The 20,193-nt window shown below is 37.0% G+C and overlaps 1 protein-coding gene across 2 annotated transcripts in view; it reads right to left on the reverse strand.

The window, feature by feature from the left end:
• Nucleotides 1–4,145: 4,145 nt before the first annotated feature.
• LOC128694257 (serine-rich adhesin for platelets) overlaps nucleotides 4,146–20,193 on the reverse strand; it is a 109,262-nt gene continuing 93,214 nt past the window's right edge. For both annotated transcript variants that reach the window (XM_070093571.1, XM_053784281.2), the window contains exons 13-16: nucleotides 17,454–17,655; nucleotides 15,514–15,599; nucleotides 8,900–9,063; nucleotides 4,146–4,261 (exon numbers count right to left, since the gene is read on the reverse strand). In XM_070093571.1, coding sequence (XP_069949672.1) covers nucleotides 4,181–4,261; nucleotides 8,900–9,063; nucleotides 15,514–15,599; nucleotides 17,454–17,655 — 533 coding nt within the window. In that variant the 3' untranslated portion in view covers nucleotides 4,146–4,180. The remainder of the gene's footprint in view (nucleotides 4,262–8,899; nucleotides 9,064–15,513; nucleotides 15,600–17,453; nucleotides 17,656–20,193) is intronic.

Raw genomic sequence — 20,193 nt, forward strand, 5'->3', positions numbered from 1 at the left:
TCCCTGAATCCCTTCACTAAATATTACCCTGCTCACACTCCAACAGATCGCCAGGTCCCAAGTACCATTCGTCTCCATTCACTCCTATCTAACACGCTCTCGCATGCTTGCTGGAAGTCCAAGCCCCTTGCCCACAAAACCTCCTTTACCCCCTCTCCAACCCTTTCGAGGACGACCCCTACCCCTCCTTCCTTCCCCTATAGATTTATATGCTTTCCATGTCATTCTACTTTGATCCATTCTCTCTAAATGACCAAACCACCTCAACAACCCCTCTTCTGTCCTCTGACTAATACTTTTATTAACTCCACACTCCGAATTTTCTGCATAATATTTACACCACACATTGCCCTTAAACAGGACATCTCCACTGCCTCCAACCGTCTCCTCGCTGCTGCATTTACCACCCAAGCTTCACACCCATATAAGAGTGTTGGTACTACTATACTTTCATACATTCCCTTCTTTGCCTCCATAGATAACGTGTTTTGACTCCACATATACCTCAACGCACCACTCACCTTTTTTCCCTCATCAATTCTATGATTAACCTCATCCTTCATAAATCCATCCGCCGACACATCAATTCCCCAGTATCTGAAAACATTCACTTCTTCCATACTCCTCCTCTCCAATTTTTCTTTATCTAAATCATTTGATACCCTCATCACCTTACTCTTTTCTATGTTCACTTTCAACTTTCTACACATTCCCAAACTCATCCACTAACCTTTGCAATTTTTCTTTAGAATCTCCCATAAGCACAGTATCATCAGCAAAAAGTAACTGTGTCAATTCCCATTTTGAATTTAATTATCCCCCTCTCCCGAACACCCTAGCATTTACTTCCTTTACAACCCCATCTATAAATATATTAAACAACCATGGTGACATTACACATCCCTGTCTAAGACCTACTTTTACTGGGAAGTATTCTCTCTCTCTTCTACATACACTAACCTGAGCCTCACTATCCTCATAAAAGCTCTTTACAGCATTTAGTAACTTACCACCTATTCCATATACTTGCAACATCTGCCACATTGCTCCTCTATCATATGCCTTTTCTAAATCCATAAATGCAATAAAAACTTACCTACCTTTATCTAAATACTGTTCACATATATGCTTCAATGTAAACACTTAATCTACACATCCCCTACCCACTCTGAAACCTCCTTGCTCATCTGCAATCCTACATTCTGTCTTATCTCTAATTCTTTCAATTATAACCCTACCATACACTTTTCCTGGTATACTTAGTAAACATATTGAGTTAATATATTTCATCTCAGTGAAATATATCTACATACCCATATAAGTGTCTGTAGTATCCTTTTCCCATATGGTTTAGCACTTTTTTGATAATATATTATCCTTTTAACCAGGTTTCCATACGAATAATTAAGTGACTAGGAACACATTGATGTCATAGTGTTTACTAAGAGAACTCTCATTATAGTTAAGTACCGAGATATTCTTGAAGATAATTTTTATGGTTAGCTGTTTATTATTATTAGTCAGAACTACGTACTAAACCCACATGATTCAAGGCTATTTCTATAACATTTGTAGTACTGGTCTTCAATCAGTAAATTTATTTATGGATTATAATGCAGCACTAAGGAATTAGAACAAATTGAGAAAACCAGTTAGTCAAATTTGAATTTTGGGGATGCACAGTGAAGGATAGGTAAGAATATTTGTGCAGTGGGTCATTTGAATTTTTGTCTGCACATTTGCCAACAAAGATATTGAGTGAGACCCTATATGGTAGGAAACATCTTTCATGGTAAAAATTATTAACCAGATTTTTGTCACAGTTCTGATTGTAATAATTAACCAGATTAATAATTTTTTATAGGAAATATTTTTGTTCCCCAGTATTTATTTTTTTATTCTGGAATTTATAGCTCTGAAAATTTTCAATGTTTCATATTCTTCTCTCCTAGATTGGACATGGAGACACATATTACCAAGTAGGTGCTTTTTCCCTTGTGGGTTTAGTGCTTAGTTATGATAATAATTTGCCTGTCATTTAATATTTTCTTTCAGAGGTCAGTATATCTTTAGGCAGGGCGTCTTGATGCAAGGAACTGGAGCTGCTCTATTCCTTGGATCAAACCTGTTACCTCCCATGTGGGGTTTGACACCTGGCTGCAATTCTTTTGGGGGACTCTTCAGGAAATGAGACATACATTTTTGAAGTGTTGTCATTGTAACAATGATGATAAAGTTTGCCAAGATTACAGTGAAGACCTTTACTTGTACAATGTTTCACCAAACATTAAGTTTTTGTAGATACAGACAATGGCTTAATAGTCCATAGGATATGATAACTTGTTCATGTGTAAGTAAAATTACTCGAGTGTGAAAGGCACACTGCAGGAGGCCTATTGGCCCATGTGAGACCTGACAAAATTACTTTAATAAGAAATTCCAGGTATTGTTTCAATTTGTCACATTCTAAGTATATTCAGTTTTGTCCTGTGCCATGAGGTGTGAATATGAGTTATAATACTATGTAACAGGCATTTATTCGTGTTCTGTTCTAAAAGTATGCCTGTGGACTTCTGGCTGTCTTGCCAGTGTATACCTGGTCATAATCACCATATAAAATTCTGTCCACTCTTACATTCTTGGGTCTGGTATATGGTGTTGAGGCTTTATGAAATCCCATATAATCTTGATAGTGACTACCATGACTGCTGGAAGACACTTCGATGGCACCTGTAGGTACATAATATGTTTCTCCATGCGTTGTTAGGTAAGACACATATACAACAGTTAGGTAATCTTTATTCGAGTACAGAAAAGTTAATATAAGCAGAAGAGGTATGAAGCTGATGTAATCAGTCCATCACCCTTGAAGTTTTGAGGTGGTCAGTCTGAAGCAATATATACCGCCAGGAGACGAGATGTAGGCCACTAATAGAGGTAAGAATGTAGTCGTTGGGAGGTCATGTCCCTCTCAAATCCAGCCATTCTCACTAGAAGTCCAAGTTGTTTTCTGTTCTGTACCAAGATACCATCCTGTCACTTCAGCTCCATATTGTTTCAGACTATGGAGCACTACTCTTCTCCAGACTGAGGGACTGACCACCTCAAAACTTCAAGGGTGATGGACTGATTACATTGTCTTCACATCTCTTCTGCTTATATGAACTTTTCTGTACTTGACTGAAGAAGCGTACTGTGTAGGCGAAATGTTTCAAAATAAAGATACCTAATAACATGTCGGTATTTTATACCATTTTGCTGTTCACTTCTCCACACGTTATTTTCCAGCATCTCTTCAGTTGTACATTTAGGGTATATACGAAGGAAACTTTAGGCTTGTGAAGGCATTCACTGCAGATTCTCAATACTTGCAGCTAGAACCTGATTAATACTCTTTGGATTTTACAGTGGTGGAAAAAGATATAGATGAAATTGTTTTTATTTCTCTCTCTAGTACTGTTGAATGCAATATCAAGAAAAGGAAGGGTATAACTCCCCTTGAGATGATAACTTATCTTATTAAACAAGGTAATCCTGAATCTCTCCATAGTTTATAAAGCAAGAAAGAAGTACTAATCAAGGTCTACCTGTGGGCAGTGAGGAATTGCCTACTTCAAGAATGCCTTCACTTTTAATTCTGTTCTATAAATATAAGGCCAAAGAGTATGCAAAAGTACCAGGAGTGAAGTAAACAACACCCAGAGGTACTCTCACATTCAGCATTGACAGGACCTTGACATGATATAGGAGTGGTAAATGTGACCAGGTATAAAGCAGTGAAACAGATGTCTATAGAAATACAGGTATGCGCTTAGATAAAACAAATAACCTCTGCATACAGCATCGCAACTCTATTCACACCTTGTGACATGGCACAAAACTGAAGTACTACACTACAAACATGCCTGAAATAATCAGTTATTAAACTAAAACAATAGGATATTTATTTTAACTGGCATAATACATATTTTCAAATAAAATGAACAACAGGGCAGTGTGCTGTCCATATACAAATATTTTAAACTTTGTACAAATATAGGTCTTCACTGCAATCATGTCTGTTATGGCCAAGAACATATATTTATTTACCTTCATCAAGTTTGGCTTTCAGAAAATGAAGTATCAAAGGAATTAAAATGTTAAAAACCACAGCATACAAATTTTATTACCTTAAAAATTTTTAATTATTTTTACGAGATTTTTTAGATTTCCAGTTTCCACGTCGTCTTGTCCGTTGGTGTTGTGTACGGAAGGTTATGCACTGAAAGAAAGAAGCTTCATAAATGTTTGGGCACTGGTGGACTTTCATACAAAAGAGTTGTCACAAATTCTTTTTTGTGGGGAAAACCTGATATTGGTGGACGAATTTGGGAGAGCACGGAAACGTTTGAAATTAAAAGAGAAAGGAGAAGAGGGATAATGCAATAATAGGTTGAATATCAATTTGGAATGCATATGAAGTGGATGGGTCTATGAAAATGAGGTGAAACAGGATAGGTGTGAGAAAAAGAAAAAGGTCAGTGGTGTGTTGAAATAGCTGTGAAAAGTTTATCCAAGAAGGCCAAAATTAATTTACCAGAGGATAGTGGCACCAACACTTTATTAACACACTGGCTGATTCCCACCAAGGTAGCATAGATTTCAAAGAGTGTAGTGAGGCAGCTAGAGGCAAAGGAATTCTCATGTTCAAGAGCAGTGTCTGCAGAGAATTATGATTATATTGGGGAGGGGGGGGGAGATTGCTAAACCCATAGGGATCATCTTGCACCTAGGGAATGGGAGGCAATCAGGTTCAATCCAAGTAAGGGAGGGAGGAGGTTGACAAGTTCAATTCCTTGGATCAAGATCCCCCTCACCAGTATCAAGAAACCTCCCATTAAAGAATTCTGAGAATAGAAAGTTTTGATAACACTGTTCTCTGGTGTGTTCCCCTTGTTGCCTCAACAGATGTACTTTTTTTTTTTTCCACAGATGCTTCAACGCTCCATTTACACCCCCCTTCCCCAATCTATGCTACAGTTAATCTAATCTTTCAGACTTGTCTGTAAATACACTTGCTCTCATCTAATTATATTCACATCCATACTTTCTCCAGTTTGATATCTAATCATTCACTGATTAGATCTGTTGCTCTAATCACTCCTCTCTATGTTCACTGTTAATTTCTTTCATAGGCCCTCTCAAACTCTTTCCCAACCTTTGCCGTTTCTCTTCAGTTTCCCAAAAAGTAGTGCATCACTGGCAAGGAATTATGACAGCTACTTCATGTAAGATAACTTATATTTTAGGTGTAGTCTCCTGCACATTAGCATTCACTTCTTTTACAACCCATCTATATTGACAAGCACAGGTATGTTCACTTTCAACTTTCTTCGTTTACAAAGCCCTCCTAAACTCCTCCACTAATATTTACAACTTTGTTTCCTTCTGAATCTCCCAAAAGTATCAGCAAAAACTGTCAACTCACATTTTGTATTTGATTCCCCATAATTTAATCCCACCCCTTTCCCCAACACCTTAGCATTTACTTTGCTTACAACCCCATCTATATGTTAAGCAACCATGATAACATTACATATCCCTGTCTAAGGCCTACTTTTACTGGAAAATAATCTCCCTCTCTCTTACACACCCTTACCTCAAAAACTCTTTACAGCATTCAATAACTTACTACCTATTCCATGCACTTACAACAGCTGCCATATTACTTCCCTATCCACCCCTCTATCATATGCCTTTTCAAAATCCATATAATATATATAGTGTGTGCTATATGATTTCAGGTAATCATACATAACCTGGAGAAGAGAGGAATGCAGAGGAGAGAGAGAGATTTTGGGAGATGTTAAGTGAATGTATAGGAGCCTTTGAACCAAGTGAGAGAGTAATTGTGGTAGGGGACCTGAATGCTAAAGTAGGAGAAACTTTTAGAGAGGGTGTGGTAGGTAAGTTTGGGGTGCCAGGTGTAAATGATAATGGGAGCCCTTTGGAACTTTGTATAGAAAGGGGTTTAGTTATAGGTAATACATATTTTAAGAAAAAGAGGATAAGTATACAAGATATGATGTAGGGCGAAATGACAGTAGTTTGTTGGATTATGTATTGGTAGATAAAAGACTGTTGAGTAGACTTCAGGATGTACATGTTTATAGAGGGGCCACAGATATATCAGATCACTTTCTAGTTGTAGCTACACTGAGAGTAAAAGGTAGATGGGATACAAGGAGAATAGAAGCATCAGGGAAGAGAGAGGTGAAGGTTTATAAACTAAAAGAGGAGGCAGTTAGGGTAAGATATAAACAGCTATTGGAGGATAGATGGGCTAATGAGAGCATAGGCAATGGGGTCGAAGAGGTATGGGGTAGGTTTAAAAATGTAGTGTTAGAGTGTTCAGCAGAAGTTTGTGGTTACAGGAGGGAAGAGGAGCGATTGGTGGAATGATGATGTAAAGAGAGTAGTAAGGGAGAAAAAGTTAGCATATGAGAAGTTTTTACAAAGTAGAAGTGATGCAAGGAGGGAAGAGTATATGGAGAAAAAGAGAGAGGTTAAGAGAGTGGTGAAGCAATGTAAAAAGAGAGCAAATGAGAGAGTGGGTGAGATGTTATCAACAAATTTTGTTGAAAATAAGAAAAAGTTTTGGAGTGAGATTAACAAGTTAAGAAAGCCTAGAGAACAAATGGATTTGTCAGTTAAAAATAGGAGAGGAGAGTTATTAAATGGAGAGTTAGAGGTATTGGGAAGATGGAGGGAATATTTTGAGGAACTGTTAAATGTTGATGAAGATAGGGAAGCTGTGATTTCGTGTATAGGGCAAGGAGGAATAACATCTTGTAGGAGTGAGGAAGAGCCAGTTGTGAGTGTGGGGGAAGTTCGTGAGGCAGTAGGTAAAATGAAAGGGGGTAAGGCAGCCGGGATTGATGGGATAAAGATAGAAATGTTAAAAGCAGGTGGGGATATAGTTTTGGAGTGGTTGGTGCAATTATTTAATGAATGTATGGAAGAGGGTAAGGTACCTAGGGATTGGCAGAGAGCATGCATAGTTCCTTTGTATAAAGGCAAAGGGGATAAAAGAGAGTGCAAAAATTATAGGGGGATAAGTCTGCTGAGTATACCTGGTAAAGTGTATGGTAGAGTTATTATTGAAAGAATTAAGAGTAAGACGGAGAATAGGATAGCAGATGAACAAGGAGGCTTTAGGAAAGGTAGGGGGTGTGTGGATCAGGTGTTTACAGTGAAACATATAAGTGAACAGTATTTAGATAAGGCTAAAGAGGTCTTTGTGGCATTTATGGATTTGGAAAAGGCGTATGACAGGGTGGATAGGGGGGCAATGTGGCAGATGTTGCAAGTGTATGGTGTAGGAGGTAGGTTACTGAAAGCAGTGAAGAGTTTTTACGAGGATAGTGAGGCTCAAGTTAGAGTATGTAGGAAAGAGGGAAATTATTTCCCAGTAAAAGTAGGCCTTAGACAAGGATGTGTGATGTCACCGTGGTTGTTTAATATATTTATAGATGGGGTTGTAAGAGAAGTAAATGCGAGGGTCTTGACAAGAGGCGTGGAATTAAAAGATAAAGAATCACACACAAAGTGGGAGTTGTCACAGCTGCTCTTTGCTGATGACACTGTGCTCTTGGGAGATTCTGAAGAGAAGTTGCAGAGATTGGTGGATGAATTTGGTAGGGTGTGCAAAAGAAGAAAATTAAAGGTGAATACAGGAAAGAGTAAGGTTATGAGGATAACAAAAAGATTAGGTGATGAAAGATTGAATATCAGATTGGAGGGAGAGTGTATGGAGGAGGTGAATGTATTCAGATATTTGGGAGTGGACGTGTCAGCGGATGGGTCTATGAAAGATGAGGTGAATCATAGAATTGATGAGGGAAAAAGAGTGAGTGGTGCACTTAGGAGTCTGTGGAGACAAAGAACTTTGTCCTTGGAGGCAAAGAGGGGAATGTATGAGAGTATAGTTTTACCAACGCTCTTATATGGGTGTGAAGCATGGGTGATGAATGTTGCAGCGAGGAGAAGGCTGGAGGCAGTGGAGATGTCATGTCTGAGGGCAATGTGTGGTGTGAATATAACGCAGAGAATTCGTAGTTTGGAAGTTAGGAGGAGGTGCGGGATTACCAAAACTGTTGTCCAGAGGGCTGAGGAAGGGTTGTTGAGGTGGTTCGGACATGTAGAGAGAATGGAGCGAAACAGAATGACTTCAAGAGTGTATCAGTCTGTAGTGGAAGGAAGGCGGGGTAGGGGTCGGCCTAGGAAAGGTTGGAGAGAGGGGGTAAAGGAGGTTTTGTGTGCGAGGGGCTTGGACTTCCAGCAGGTATGCGTGAGCGTGTTTGATAGGAGTGAATGGAGACAAATGGTTTTTAATACTTGACGTGCTGTTGGAGTGTGAGCAAAGTAACATTTATGAAGGGGTTCAGGGAAACCGGCAGGCCGGACTTGAGTCCTGGAGATGGGAAGTACAGTGCCTGCACTCTGAAGGAGGGGTGTTAATGTTGCAGTTTAAAAACTGTAGTGTAAAGCACCCTTCTGGCAAGACAGTGATGGAGTGAATGATGGTGAAAGTTTTTCTTTTTCGGGCCACCCTGCCTTGGTGGGAATCGGCCAGTGTGATAATAAAAAAAAATAATAATAATAAAATACATAACTAGATATTGCTCAGTTAGCTTCAGCACCATAGAAAGTTAATATTATTTTTTTGAAAGCTCTATAATCATACAAGAAAATTATATATTATAATAATTATTATTAGGGATGAGCACTTAACTCATGAGCCCCTCAATATAATTCAGGGGTCCTGTAAGAAAAGCTATATGTTTTTATAAAAGATAAAACTCCACAGCAAGATTTTCACAGTGATCCCACTATACAAAGTTTAAAAATTAATACTTACCTGGTCATCCAATAGGTTCAACAGGATCTTCATGCTACATTTAATACCATTGACCTTTAAGGATTCTTGCAATTCCTTTATAAAGATAGGTTCATAAAGCAAAACTTTATGGTGTAGATCTGGATCACTGGTGATGAACTGCAACACTTTACTATGAATATCAACTGTAATGAAATTAAAACTTGAATTATAACAATTTTACAAGCTGGTTGAAAAACTGCAGAAATATAAAAGGGGCCATCATTTTCCTAACTATTAACTTTTAAATATGAAAATCAGTCTACCCTAAAATATAAAATATTATACAGGACTTCAATATACAGTGGACCCCCGGTTTACGATATTATTTCATTCCAGAAGTATGTTCAGGTGCCAGAACTGAACGAATTTGGTCCCATAAGGAATATTGTGAATTAGATTAGTCCATTTCAGACCCCCAAACATGCACTTACATAATTGGTCGCATTGGGAGCTGATCGTAAAGCGGGGGTCCACTGTATATAACATGTTATTAATTAGTGATAGTTCCTGTAACCGAACTAAAAAGAGAGAACTTGTTTCCTTCAAATTTTTGATTGACTAGTTGGATATTTCAGGTAAATAGTTAATTTGATACTAGAAGAAAACTAAGTCAAAATAAAATGTTTCTTGAACAACTTGCAATACACAGGTCTGAGTCTACCACATGTGCACAAAATTACAACAAAAGAAAATGACAAGAAATCAATGTATTTGATGAAGATAATAAATGATGTTTAAGCCTTGCAAAATTTATACCTTGAAGCTGCAGCTACACACCCTGACATGCAGCCCTGATGGGACTCGTGCTTGATAGTCTGACACCCATCACTTTATCAAGAGGCATTTGCCACCTACCATCAAGCTGTTGAATGTTCAGCTTCCCACTTGACTACACTTGTCTCAAGCAAAATTTACAAAGCACACAGCGCTGTATGACCCTGCTGGGCTTAGTGCCTAGTTTTGATTATAATCATAATAATACGAAGCACATCCATGGAACTGATGGAAGAAGGAAATCATATCTTTATCAGAGTAGCAGAAATAAGCCAAGCCTTGCACTGGGCCAGCATTGGTGGCCTTGTCCATTAGACAAAGGATTAAAGACTGCAAGCTGGCAATTGGATGAAGAGAGAAAATAGTGCAAGGCCTTTAATATAACGATGTTTCACTTCAAGGGAAGCTTTACAGAAAACACACACTACTTATATAGGCTATCTGGTCAGGTGAGGACCTGGCTTATGGATTTGTGCTAATGCACAGGTGAGCTCCCATTTGGTCAGGCAAGGAGTAAGGTAATGACCTGACTTAAATGACTTGTTCTGCTGCATAGGCAAGGTAACAAGCTGGTCATTTGGCTAGATGGAGAATGAGGTGAGGACTTGAGTTATTTGACTTGTGCTACTGTGTGATGTCACATGCTGGCAGGTGGCAGAGTATCTGGACAACAGGTTTTACTAGCATGAATGAACCCATTTTGCTCTATAGTTACATGATCCTTGGTGGTGGTGGCTTCCAGGAATAAGTGTATGGAAGCTGCCTTCTTCAAGACCTGATACTACAGAGCAAAACCAGGGTGCATTCATGTTGCAAAAAATCTTTTGCCTAAATTCTATGTCACTTGTAAGCATGTGACCCAACCCATGCAGAAGCACAAGTCACATAACCCAGGTTCCCATCTCACTCTACCTCGTAGGACAGCTTATATAAGTAATAGTTTCTGTGGTTTTTGTAATGTAATTTTATAAAGCTTCCCTTGAAATTAAGTTGTTATAATAAAGGCTCACACTTTTGTGTTTTCATCCATAGGAGGAGTTCAAACCCAAGCCATTTCAATCACAAGCTGAGAGGTCAGTTCTCAGGACTTGCCAGTCCATAATCACATGGGTTGTCAGGGAAGGTACTCCACAAAGGATGACGGGATGGGGAAAAGATCCTCCAGATTGAATATCCAGGGTGGCATTGTGCTGTATGGGCTGTAGATTAGTAATTTTTATGTTTGCACATTATTTTCCTTACCACTCTCCCTTTTTATATGTCCTTTCTAAAATATTTTTCAATTCACTCTTTCTTTATTGCAAGATCTTTGTAATTTTTGTTGAACTAGACCACTTCCAGCAGTCTTATGTTAAGTTCTCATATACAGTAGGGCCCCACTTATACGGCTGGTTAGGTTCCAGGCTACCGCCGTAAAGTGGAACACCCTTTTTTTCCACTTACAAATGCATACAAACACTAGATAACAAGTTTACACTAACATATATTAAGTTAGCAATAGAACCAGGCATCAAAAAACAATAAAAAAGTACAATACACACATAGTGCACTCATTACTTACCTTAAAATATTTATAGTCTTAATCTAGGGTGAGACAAGTAGTATTTATTGTAAGAAATCAAGTGTGGTATGTATGGTAGTCAGCCAGGCTACCATACCAGGCCACCCCACCCACACATACAATTCTATGATATTTAAGCATCCCAGAGCGATAAAATGTATATACAGTTCACTCATTACTTACCTTAAAATATAGGGCGAGATGAGTAGTATTTATTGTAAAAAATCAAGTGCGGTATGTATGGTAGTCAGCCGGGCTACCATACCAGGCCAACCCACCTACACATAATATTCTATTACATTTAAGCATCCCAGAGCGATAAAATGTATATACAGTTCACTCATTACTTACCTTAAAATATTTGTAGTCTTAATGTAGGGTCAGGAGTAAGTAAATGAGATAAAACGAATAAATGAGAGAGAGAAAGAATGAGTGCATGAGAGAGTACAGGCGCAGAGTTATGTAAACAAACCAGGCGAAGGTAAGTTTTGTAAACAAAGTGTACACGTCTGGTTTGTGTACAAGTTACATTGTGTACAGGTTGTCTCTACATTGATACGGTAGAATAAATAAAGAAGAACACTCCCATTCTCATGTAACATCATTTTGAGAAGAAATGATGCTCTGAGTGAAGGCAATGGAAATAAGTCACTCTGACTTTTTTGGGTTATCCTAGGTTCTCTACACATATGTTGTTATGTATGATAATGTATGTAACTGTATTTGTGTATACCTGAATAAACTTACTTACATACATACGAAAGGAATAATTTTCTACAGTTACCCCCAGTAACACATTTTCTCTTATGTTAGATTAGAGAAAATGTTATTCTTGGCATCACTTGTACAAGTTATCTGGCTACCACATCTCATATTTATGTTTATTTATTCTATTGTGGGGTGTATGTATCATCTTTTTATGTTATGTATCGTGTTTATTATATAATTTTGAAAAAAATATCATGGATGGATTAATGAAAATGTGTATATTAACGCAATATACAACATTTAATGAGACTCGGTGATTATTATTATTATTTCTAATATGGAGTCACTTGTGCAAGTCGTCTGCTACCACATCTCATATTTATGTTTATTTATTCTATTGTGGGGTGTATTTATCATCTTTTTATGTTATGTATCGTGTTTATTATATAATTTTGAAAAAAATATCATAGATGGATTAATGAAAATGTGTATTTAACGTAATATACGACATTTAAATGAGACTCGACGATTATTATTATCATTACTAATATGACATCTGGAGACATAAGACACTCTTACTGATTTTAATGTGTACCTGCATGCCAGCACAGTATGTAAGTTTATTTAAGTACAGGTATACATAAGTATAATTATCAGAGTATATATAAAACATGAAATAACTTTTAAAAACATTTGAAATTTTGGAGTTTCCAGACAAAATGGAGAGACTTAGTGCTTACTGAGCTCACGAAGAATGTAAACAAACAGGGTGGGGCGCGGTGACCGTATTAGAAAGTCAGGTGGGGGGGAGCCGTATAGTGAGTTTTGGTCATAATTTGAAATGACCGTATTAGCGGAATGCCGTAAAGTGAAACGCCGTAAAGCGGGGCCCTGCTGTATACCCAACTACCTAATATGACAATATTAAAGCTTTCCCCTGGCAGTTAATACAAAAATACTAATTTCTTAATCACAAATTCATGTGCAAGAGTATGAAAAATTTAATCTTCACCCATACCAAAACTTTACCCCAATAAAACAGGCATTGGTAACTGTTTAACAAGTGGATATGAAAAACAAACCACCCTTGAAGTACCTGCTGTATATGAAATGAGTTGAAATTTCATCACTTGAATGGGAAGCATTTAGGTTTGATTCAAGGAAGGGAAGGAAATCAACTCCTTGTATCATAAGCCTTTGGCCAGCATCAAGGAACTTTGAGGGAAGATATGAACAAGACAGATCAGTAGTTTTACAGTATATTAAGAAGCATAATATTAACTGGGAGGCTGCCTCTATTACTATATATACAAATGTGAATAATAATAATCCTTATTTCTACAAGTACATGTACAAGGTACACAGGCCCAGCTGACAATAGTGACATACTACTATACAGAGAGCCCCCTTGTTATACAGAGCATTTCGGGCAAATTACGTCAGTTTTGTCCCAGGATGCAACCCACACCAGTTGACTAACACCCAGGTACATACTTTACTGAGAAGAAAACAGGGACAGCAGGTTACTTAACGAAACACGTCCTAAGGCTTCCACCCGTACCAGGGATCAATTCCCAGACTTCAGTGTGTGAGCAGAGTGCACTACATCTACATATGAGACCCTCAAATAAGCTTTGACCAGACTTAAAACCTCGCATCCCTCTGGGAAAGTTCCTTGATACTGGATAACTCTTGATGCAAGGAATCTGACCTGTTCTTTCCTTGGATTGAATCCAATTGTCACCCATTTCCCTAGGTAATATTTGACACCCTACAGATATACTGGTTTACCCTCAATATAATAATAATAATAATTCAAAACTCATTGATGGGCAATGAAAACCTGATGCTATATGACTATTACCCTTGCTGGAGGAAACCAAGGCTCTACAACAGAAATACTGTTAACCACCTGTTATAGTGGAAAGCCACAGTACCATGACTGGAACCATTCATAACACACTCAAATTGGAAATAAATTTCCAGACAGCATTAATTGTCCATGACCAATCAGAGTCATATAAAGATAAAATTAGTGTGGGTTAATTATGAAAGAAGACTTGGAAAGATGTTGAAAAGTTAATCAAAGGTGAACACTGATGTGCAAGTAAACTTGGATGAGGCAAATTACAAAACAGAAGGAACAAAGTTGCAAATGTGGAAAATAAAGACTAAAGTGGACATGTTTTACAAAAAGTACACTTACATAGAAGAGTTGATGAAATAGTTTGATCACTTAGTAAGAATACAAAATACTGATAATAAGGGCATATACCATATATTATATCTGGGGATGGATATAAGGAGGGTAGGAATAAGAGAGCTTAGGCATCCAGCAGGAATACACATGTAGTATAACCAGCACAGTAGACCCCTGGTTTTCGTAATTAATCCGTTTCAGAAGGTTGGCCAAAAACTGAAGTAATATTTCCCATGAGAAATAATGCAAATCCAATTAATCTGTTTCAGACACCCAAAAATATTAAAAGAAAAATACATTTTATAGAAAATAACTAGTTTTACATACAAAAATAATGAGAAATATAAATGACTAATTTTAATGATAAATGAACATTACATACCTTCACTGAAGACTCTTGTTGGCGAGTTGTATTTATTTGTAGTCCCAGACGGACTACATCCCAGGCGTGTACCTACTGGCTACGTATACTGCGGCCTACAGCCATATTATTACCATCAACATACCACATTCACTGAGTTTAATCATTTCTAACGACTACCTTTAGATGCCATCATAAACAAAGGGAAAAGTAATGAATAATTCATGTTGAGAATTGTAAACAAAAGCCTTATGTACTATTAAGGGCTGTTACTGGGCCAATGCAGATTCATACATGTTTTCTCTGAAGCTGGACCAGAGAAAGTGTAATGTTTCCCCTCCACCTGACCCCACCCCTTGATAGCATATAAATATTGCATGTTTATATGCTATGTAACGTGTTTCTTATATAATTTTTAAGAAAATATATGGATTAATGAAAATGCCTATATTAACGTAAAATAAGACATTTAATGTGCCCAAGAGTGATTATTATTACGTACTATTAGTATTACTATGGCGTTAAAACTAGAGAGTCACTCTTAGTGAACGAGTAACAAAGGCATGTTTATATGCTATGTAATGTGTTTCTTATAGTACTGTATAATATTGAAGAAAATATCATAGATGGATTAATGAAAATGTCTATAATAATCTAAAATAAAACATTTAATGTGCCCAAGAATGAGTCACAAATGTACGAGTGGACCAGGCGCATGGGTCTGGTACCAACGATTAATGAGTGGATGTATGAAAGCTGGGGTAAATTTCACTGAAAAAAGTGCTTGAAATCCGAATTGTATAATTTCCACACTGGCTGAAAACTGGGGGTCCACTGTATAATAAGACTTCATCCAATTTTAGTAAAAACTATGTACATTGTAGAAATAATTTTATGATTATAATGGAATAAGTGGAGACAAGTGGTGTTTGGGATTTAAAGGGCTTCCTGAGCATGATCCTGGAAATATTCCTGAAAATCCAACTTACCTTGTTGAGTTGAAGTAATATTGTCATCATCATCAATCCCCAACAACATCGATTCTTCATGGCAATCAAATGAAGACCCATCAGTACTGCAAATGTGAAAACATACTGTAATTAGCAAAACCTATACACTGAGCATTTAGGTTGCTTCCTATATACAAATTCTAAAAAAGACCCAACTAAGCAATAACAGATTTTCTACTAATTACAGGTATCAACTACAAGTAGTATCCTTGTTTGCAGATAATGTTAAAATAATGAGAATACCCAGTGAAGAGGATAAAAGTAGGTTGGAAGACCTGGATAGTTTTTTGGAATGTTCATATAAATGGTTGCTGGAGTGTAACCAGAATACAGGCAAAGTCATGAAGCTGAGAAACAGCAAAAGGAGGCCAAAATCAGAGTACCACATAGGGTAGGGTAAATAATCACAAACATTACTACAAACTTCTCTTGAGCAGCTTAAAGACAGCATAACATCTGTGAAGGAAATTCTCCAGTGAAGGGGGAGAGGGCTAAAGTCTCTCAGAGGGCTGAGAGATACCCCCTTTACAGTTGTATAACGTTTTTCTGGGTTTAGCGTTTAGTCTAATTATATTATTATTAACACTGCATACTAAGTCTGCAAACACAGGAGTGACATTCAAAACACACCAACTCTTATTCCCTGTCCTTCAAGGAGAGTTCTTTGATGCTGGTAGAGGCTTTTGATTCAAGGAACTGGAGTTACCCCTCATCTTTCTAGGATCAAACCTAATTACCCCCCTTTCTCCAGGTGTTGTGACTCCTGTGGGTAGTGCTTTCCATAAATATAATAATAATTTACCTCTTACACATGACGCATCATTAAGAATGCAATGATGGTGTGAACTTGCACCTAACAAAACAAAGTGAATCTTGAGAGTACAAAGGAAAGCATAGAGATTAACACTCGAGTTGAAGGTAATGAAACAATACTTCAGTGTAAGAGTGATAAATAAGTGTAATGAGCTGAACAATAGAAAAGTGGAAGTGAAAATAAGTATGATGGCTTTAAAAAATAAGTATAATAGCTTTTAATCACGATACTATTGAAAATTAAAGGCAAGGCCTTTTAACACTCACAAACTCAAATGAGTAATTACTGTACTATAAAGTATTTTTTCAGAGTGGCAGATTGCTGGACTGGGATTCAAGAGACAGTAAATGCTACCAATGGAATATTCAAGAAATTACATGACAAACTGGTCAGTGAAGACACGATATTCTGAGCAATCCTATTCCTGTACATGTAAATAACAATGACATTTACTTCAGAAGCTTGTGATGCTTATGATCTTTAACTCTGTTAACTATTTATGTTTCTAAAACATCTATTTACATATTTTTTTTTTCAATTTAATACACATTCTCCTTTCCTTGGTAATCAGTGATTAATAGCATCTTGTTTTCTTGGATGCTTGAAGGTAAACTTCATGAAAGATATTCATAATATACTGTTACACCACCATCAAGCGACAAAGCCTAAGATTTTGTTTTAATATTTAAATTCTTTACCTACCCCTTAGGCTGACATGTAGGTGAAAGGTGCTGCATATGATCAGGCAAGAACACACAAAATATTAGTGTCCACAGTAAACATGAAGTAGAGGAAAAAATGGAGAGGGATATAACGTCTGTATTTTCCTCATGTTAATTTACGTACAATTTATCTTTGTACAAAACGGCTGTGGTAAAAAAAATTAAATTATAAAATAGCCTAATCTCGTACAATCAGATTTTTCTCAAATGTACAGTATAACCATTCTTGTAAATTGTTCTCTTACATATAAAAGCAGTATAAAAAAAAAAAACCTTGCATACAATACTAATTATGTTTTGAACTAAAATGTGTACCAGTGGTCTATCCAACATTACAGCATGCATATATTACAGGCACTGATCACCATCCTCAGAAAAATTACCTTGTACTTGATATTTGAGAGGAATTAAGCTGGCTACTTTCTTCACCACTCTCATCACTATCCCCTCCGTCAATTACAATTACTTTCTCTTTATTTTCTGTAGTAGTTAACTTCTTAAATTGTTTACCATCTGCTTCAGTTGATGATCTTTTGTTCTCTGCTCTCATATTATCATGCTGAATGGCGTTATTTTCCATATTCGCTGCAAGAAATTGTAAAGCATAATGAGTGGTAACAAAACATTTAACAAGACACAACACACTGACAGGTGCACAATACATAGCAAGAGGTCCATTAATTACAATACAAGCGAATGCTAAAGATTTTGAGAAAGCACTGGTACTTTCTAAAACAACTGCACCAATCTAACTAAAAAATATATATTAAACAATTATTCACTCAACCTTCACTTTTCACATACATACCTTACCTTCCTCTTTCTTTTTCATAAAACCTCTCATTAAAAAAATATAAAACTCAAATTATTAAGGAAACACTGTTCAATTCTCCAAATCCTTAAAGGCAGTGAACACAATCTTCAGTTTAACAATACCCATTAACCCTTTGAGGGTTTCGGATGTACTAGTACGGCTTACGAACCAGGGTTTTTGACGTACTAGTACGCCTAAATTCTAGCGCCCTCAAATCTAGTGGGAGAAAGCTGGTAGGCCTCCATATGAAAGAATGGGTCTATGTGGTCAGTGTGCATGGTATAAAAAAAATCCTGCACACAGTGCATGAGAAAAAAAAACTTTGTTTTTTTGGAATAAAACAGCGACTTTGCACTGTATTTTCGTATGGTATTTATTGTTGTATTCTAGTTTTCTTGGTCTCATTTTATAGAATGGAAGGCATATCATAGAAATTGAGATTATTTTGACTGGTTTTACAATTGAGCTCAAAGTAGCAGAAATGTTCGAGCTTTACCAAAGTTCAAAAGTAAACAAATCATGCCAAGCGTCCAATACACGTCAACTGGTGAGTCTAATATTCTTTTGCAAGTGCGCCAATATGATTCATACCATTTTTTACACTAATGCAGTAGTCTGCATAACAGTAAATCTTCTATTTTTTTTTGAGAATAAAAATTCAAAGTGGAAAGCAAAAGAAAGTAAGAGGGGCCTTGAGACGTGACTAATGAACAGAGGAAATGTCATTTTAGTGCCAGGAATGTATTTCTTGTTTGTTCTGGACCCTATTCGGAAATTGGCATCTTTTGAAATTTGTGTGAAATTGGCAAAATTGCTAAATTCTGACCACTGTACTGGATAGTTGAAATTGGTAAATGGGTGGTTTCTTGCACTCATTCAATAGAAAAAATGGAGTTCTAGCGAAATATTCATGTTTTTTGTCAACTAGTACAGTGGAACTGGCCGAAAATGGGGCTCAAAGTGGGCAAAATCGCCGATCCGTAAACATCGCCGAGACCGCTAACTTCGCAAGAGCATAATTCCGTAAGTTTTCCATTAAATTTCATATTTTTAGTGTCATTATGATCGGGAAAAGATTCTCTTATCTTTTCATAAGAAAAAATAATTTTTTTTTTTTAAAATTTGGCTGACCCTGAGAACGAGTCTCGGAGAGGGCCTGTCGACCCTCAAAGGGTTAAACAGCAACTATCATCCTCATTGCAAAAATTGTCATATAAAATTAGTAAATCTGAAAGTTTTCTTATTCATCATGAATTTTACCTTGTGATTTTTTAATTGTTTCTGGTGTAAATTTATTACTTGTAACATTTAAAAAACTCATATACAGGAAGGCCCCACTTATACGGCTGGTTAGGTTCCAGGCTACCGCCGTAAAGCGGAAACCGCCGTAAAGTGGAACACCCTTTTTTTCCACTTACAAATGCATACAAACACTAGATAACAAGTTTACACTAACATATATTAAGTTAGCAATAGATTATTATTATTATTATTATAATCAAGGGGGAAGCGCTAAACCCGGAGGATTATACAGCGCCTGGGGGGGGGATGTGGAAGGCATTCAGGCTTAATTCGGGGAACTGGAGCACAGATCCAATTCCCTAAATCAAGAGCCCCTCACCAACATCAAGGAACCTTCCTTGAGGGGAGTTAGCAATAGAACCAGGCATCAAAAAACAATAAAAAGTACAATACACACATAGTGCACTCATTACTTACCTTAAAATATTTATAGTCTAAATATAGGGTGAGATGAGTTGTATTTATTGTAAAAAATCAAGTGTGGTATGTATGGTAGTCAGCCGGGCTACCATACCAGGCCAACCCACCCACACATATATTCCATGATATTTAAGCATCCCAGAGCGATAAAATGTATATACAGTTCACTCATTACTTACCTTAAAATATTTGAAGTCTTAATGTAGGGTCAGGAGTAAGTAAATGAGATAAAACGAATAAATGAGAGAGAGAAAGAACGAGTGCATGAGAGAGTACAGGCGCAGAGTTATGTAAACAAACCAGGCGAAGGTAAGTTTTGTAAACAAAGTGTACACGTCTGGTTTGTGTACAAGTTACATTGTGTACAGGTTGTCTCTACATTGATACGGTAGAATAAATAAAGAAGAACACTCCCATTCTCATGTAACATCATTTTGAAAAGAAATGATGCTCTGAGTGAAGGCAATGGAAATAAGTCACTCTGACTTTTTTGGGTTATCCTAGGTTCTCTACACATATGTTGTTATGTATGATAATGTATGTAACTGTATTTGTGTATACCTGAATAAACTTACTTACATACATAC

This window comes from Cherax quadricarinatus, chromosome 43, assembly GCF_038502225.1.
Source record: "Cherax quadricarinatus isolate ZL_2023a chromosome 43, ASM3850222v1, whole genome shotgun sequence".
NCBI classification, from domain to species: Eukaryota; Metazoa; Arthropoda; class Malacostraca; order Decapoda; family Parastacidae; genus Cherax; species Cherax quadricarinatus.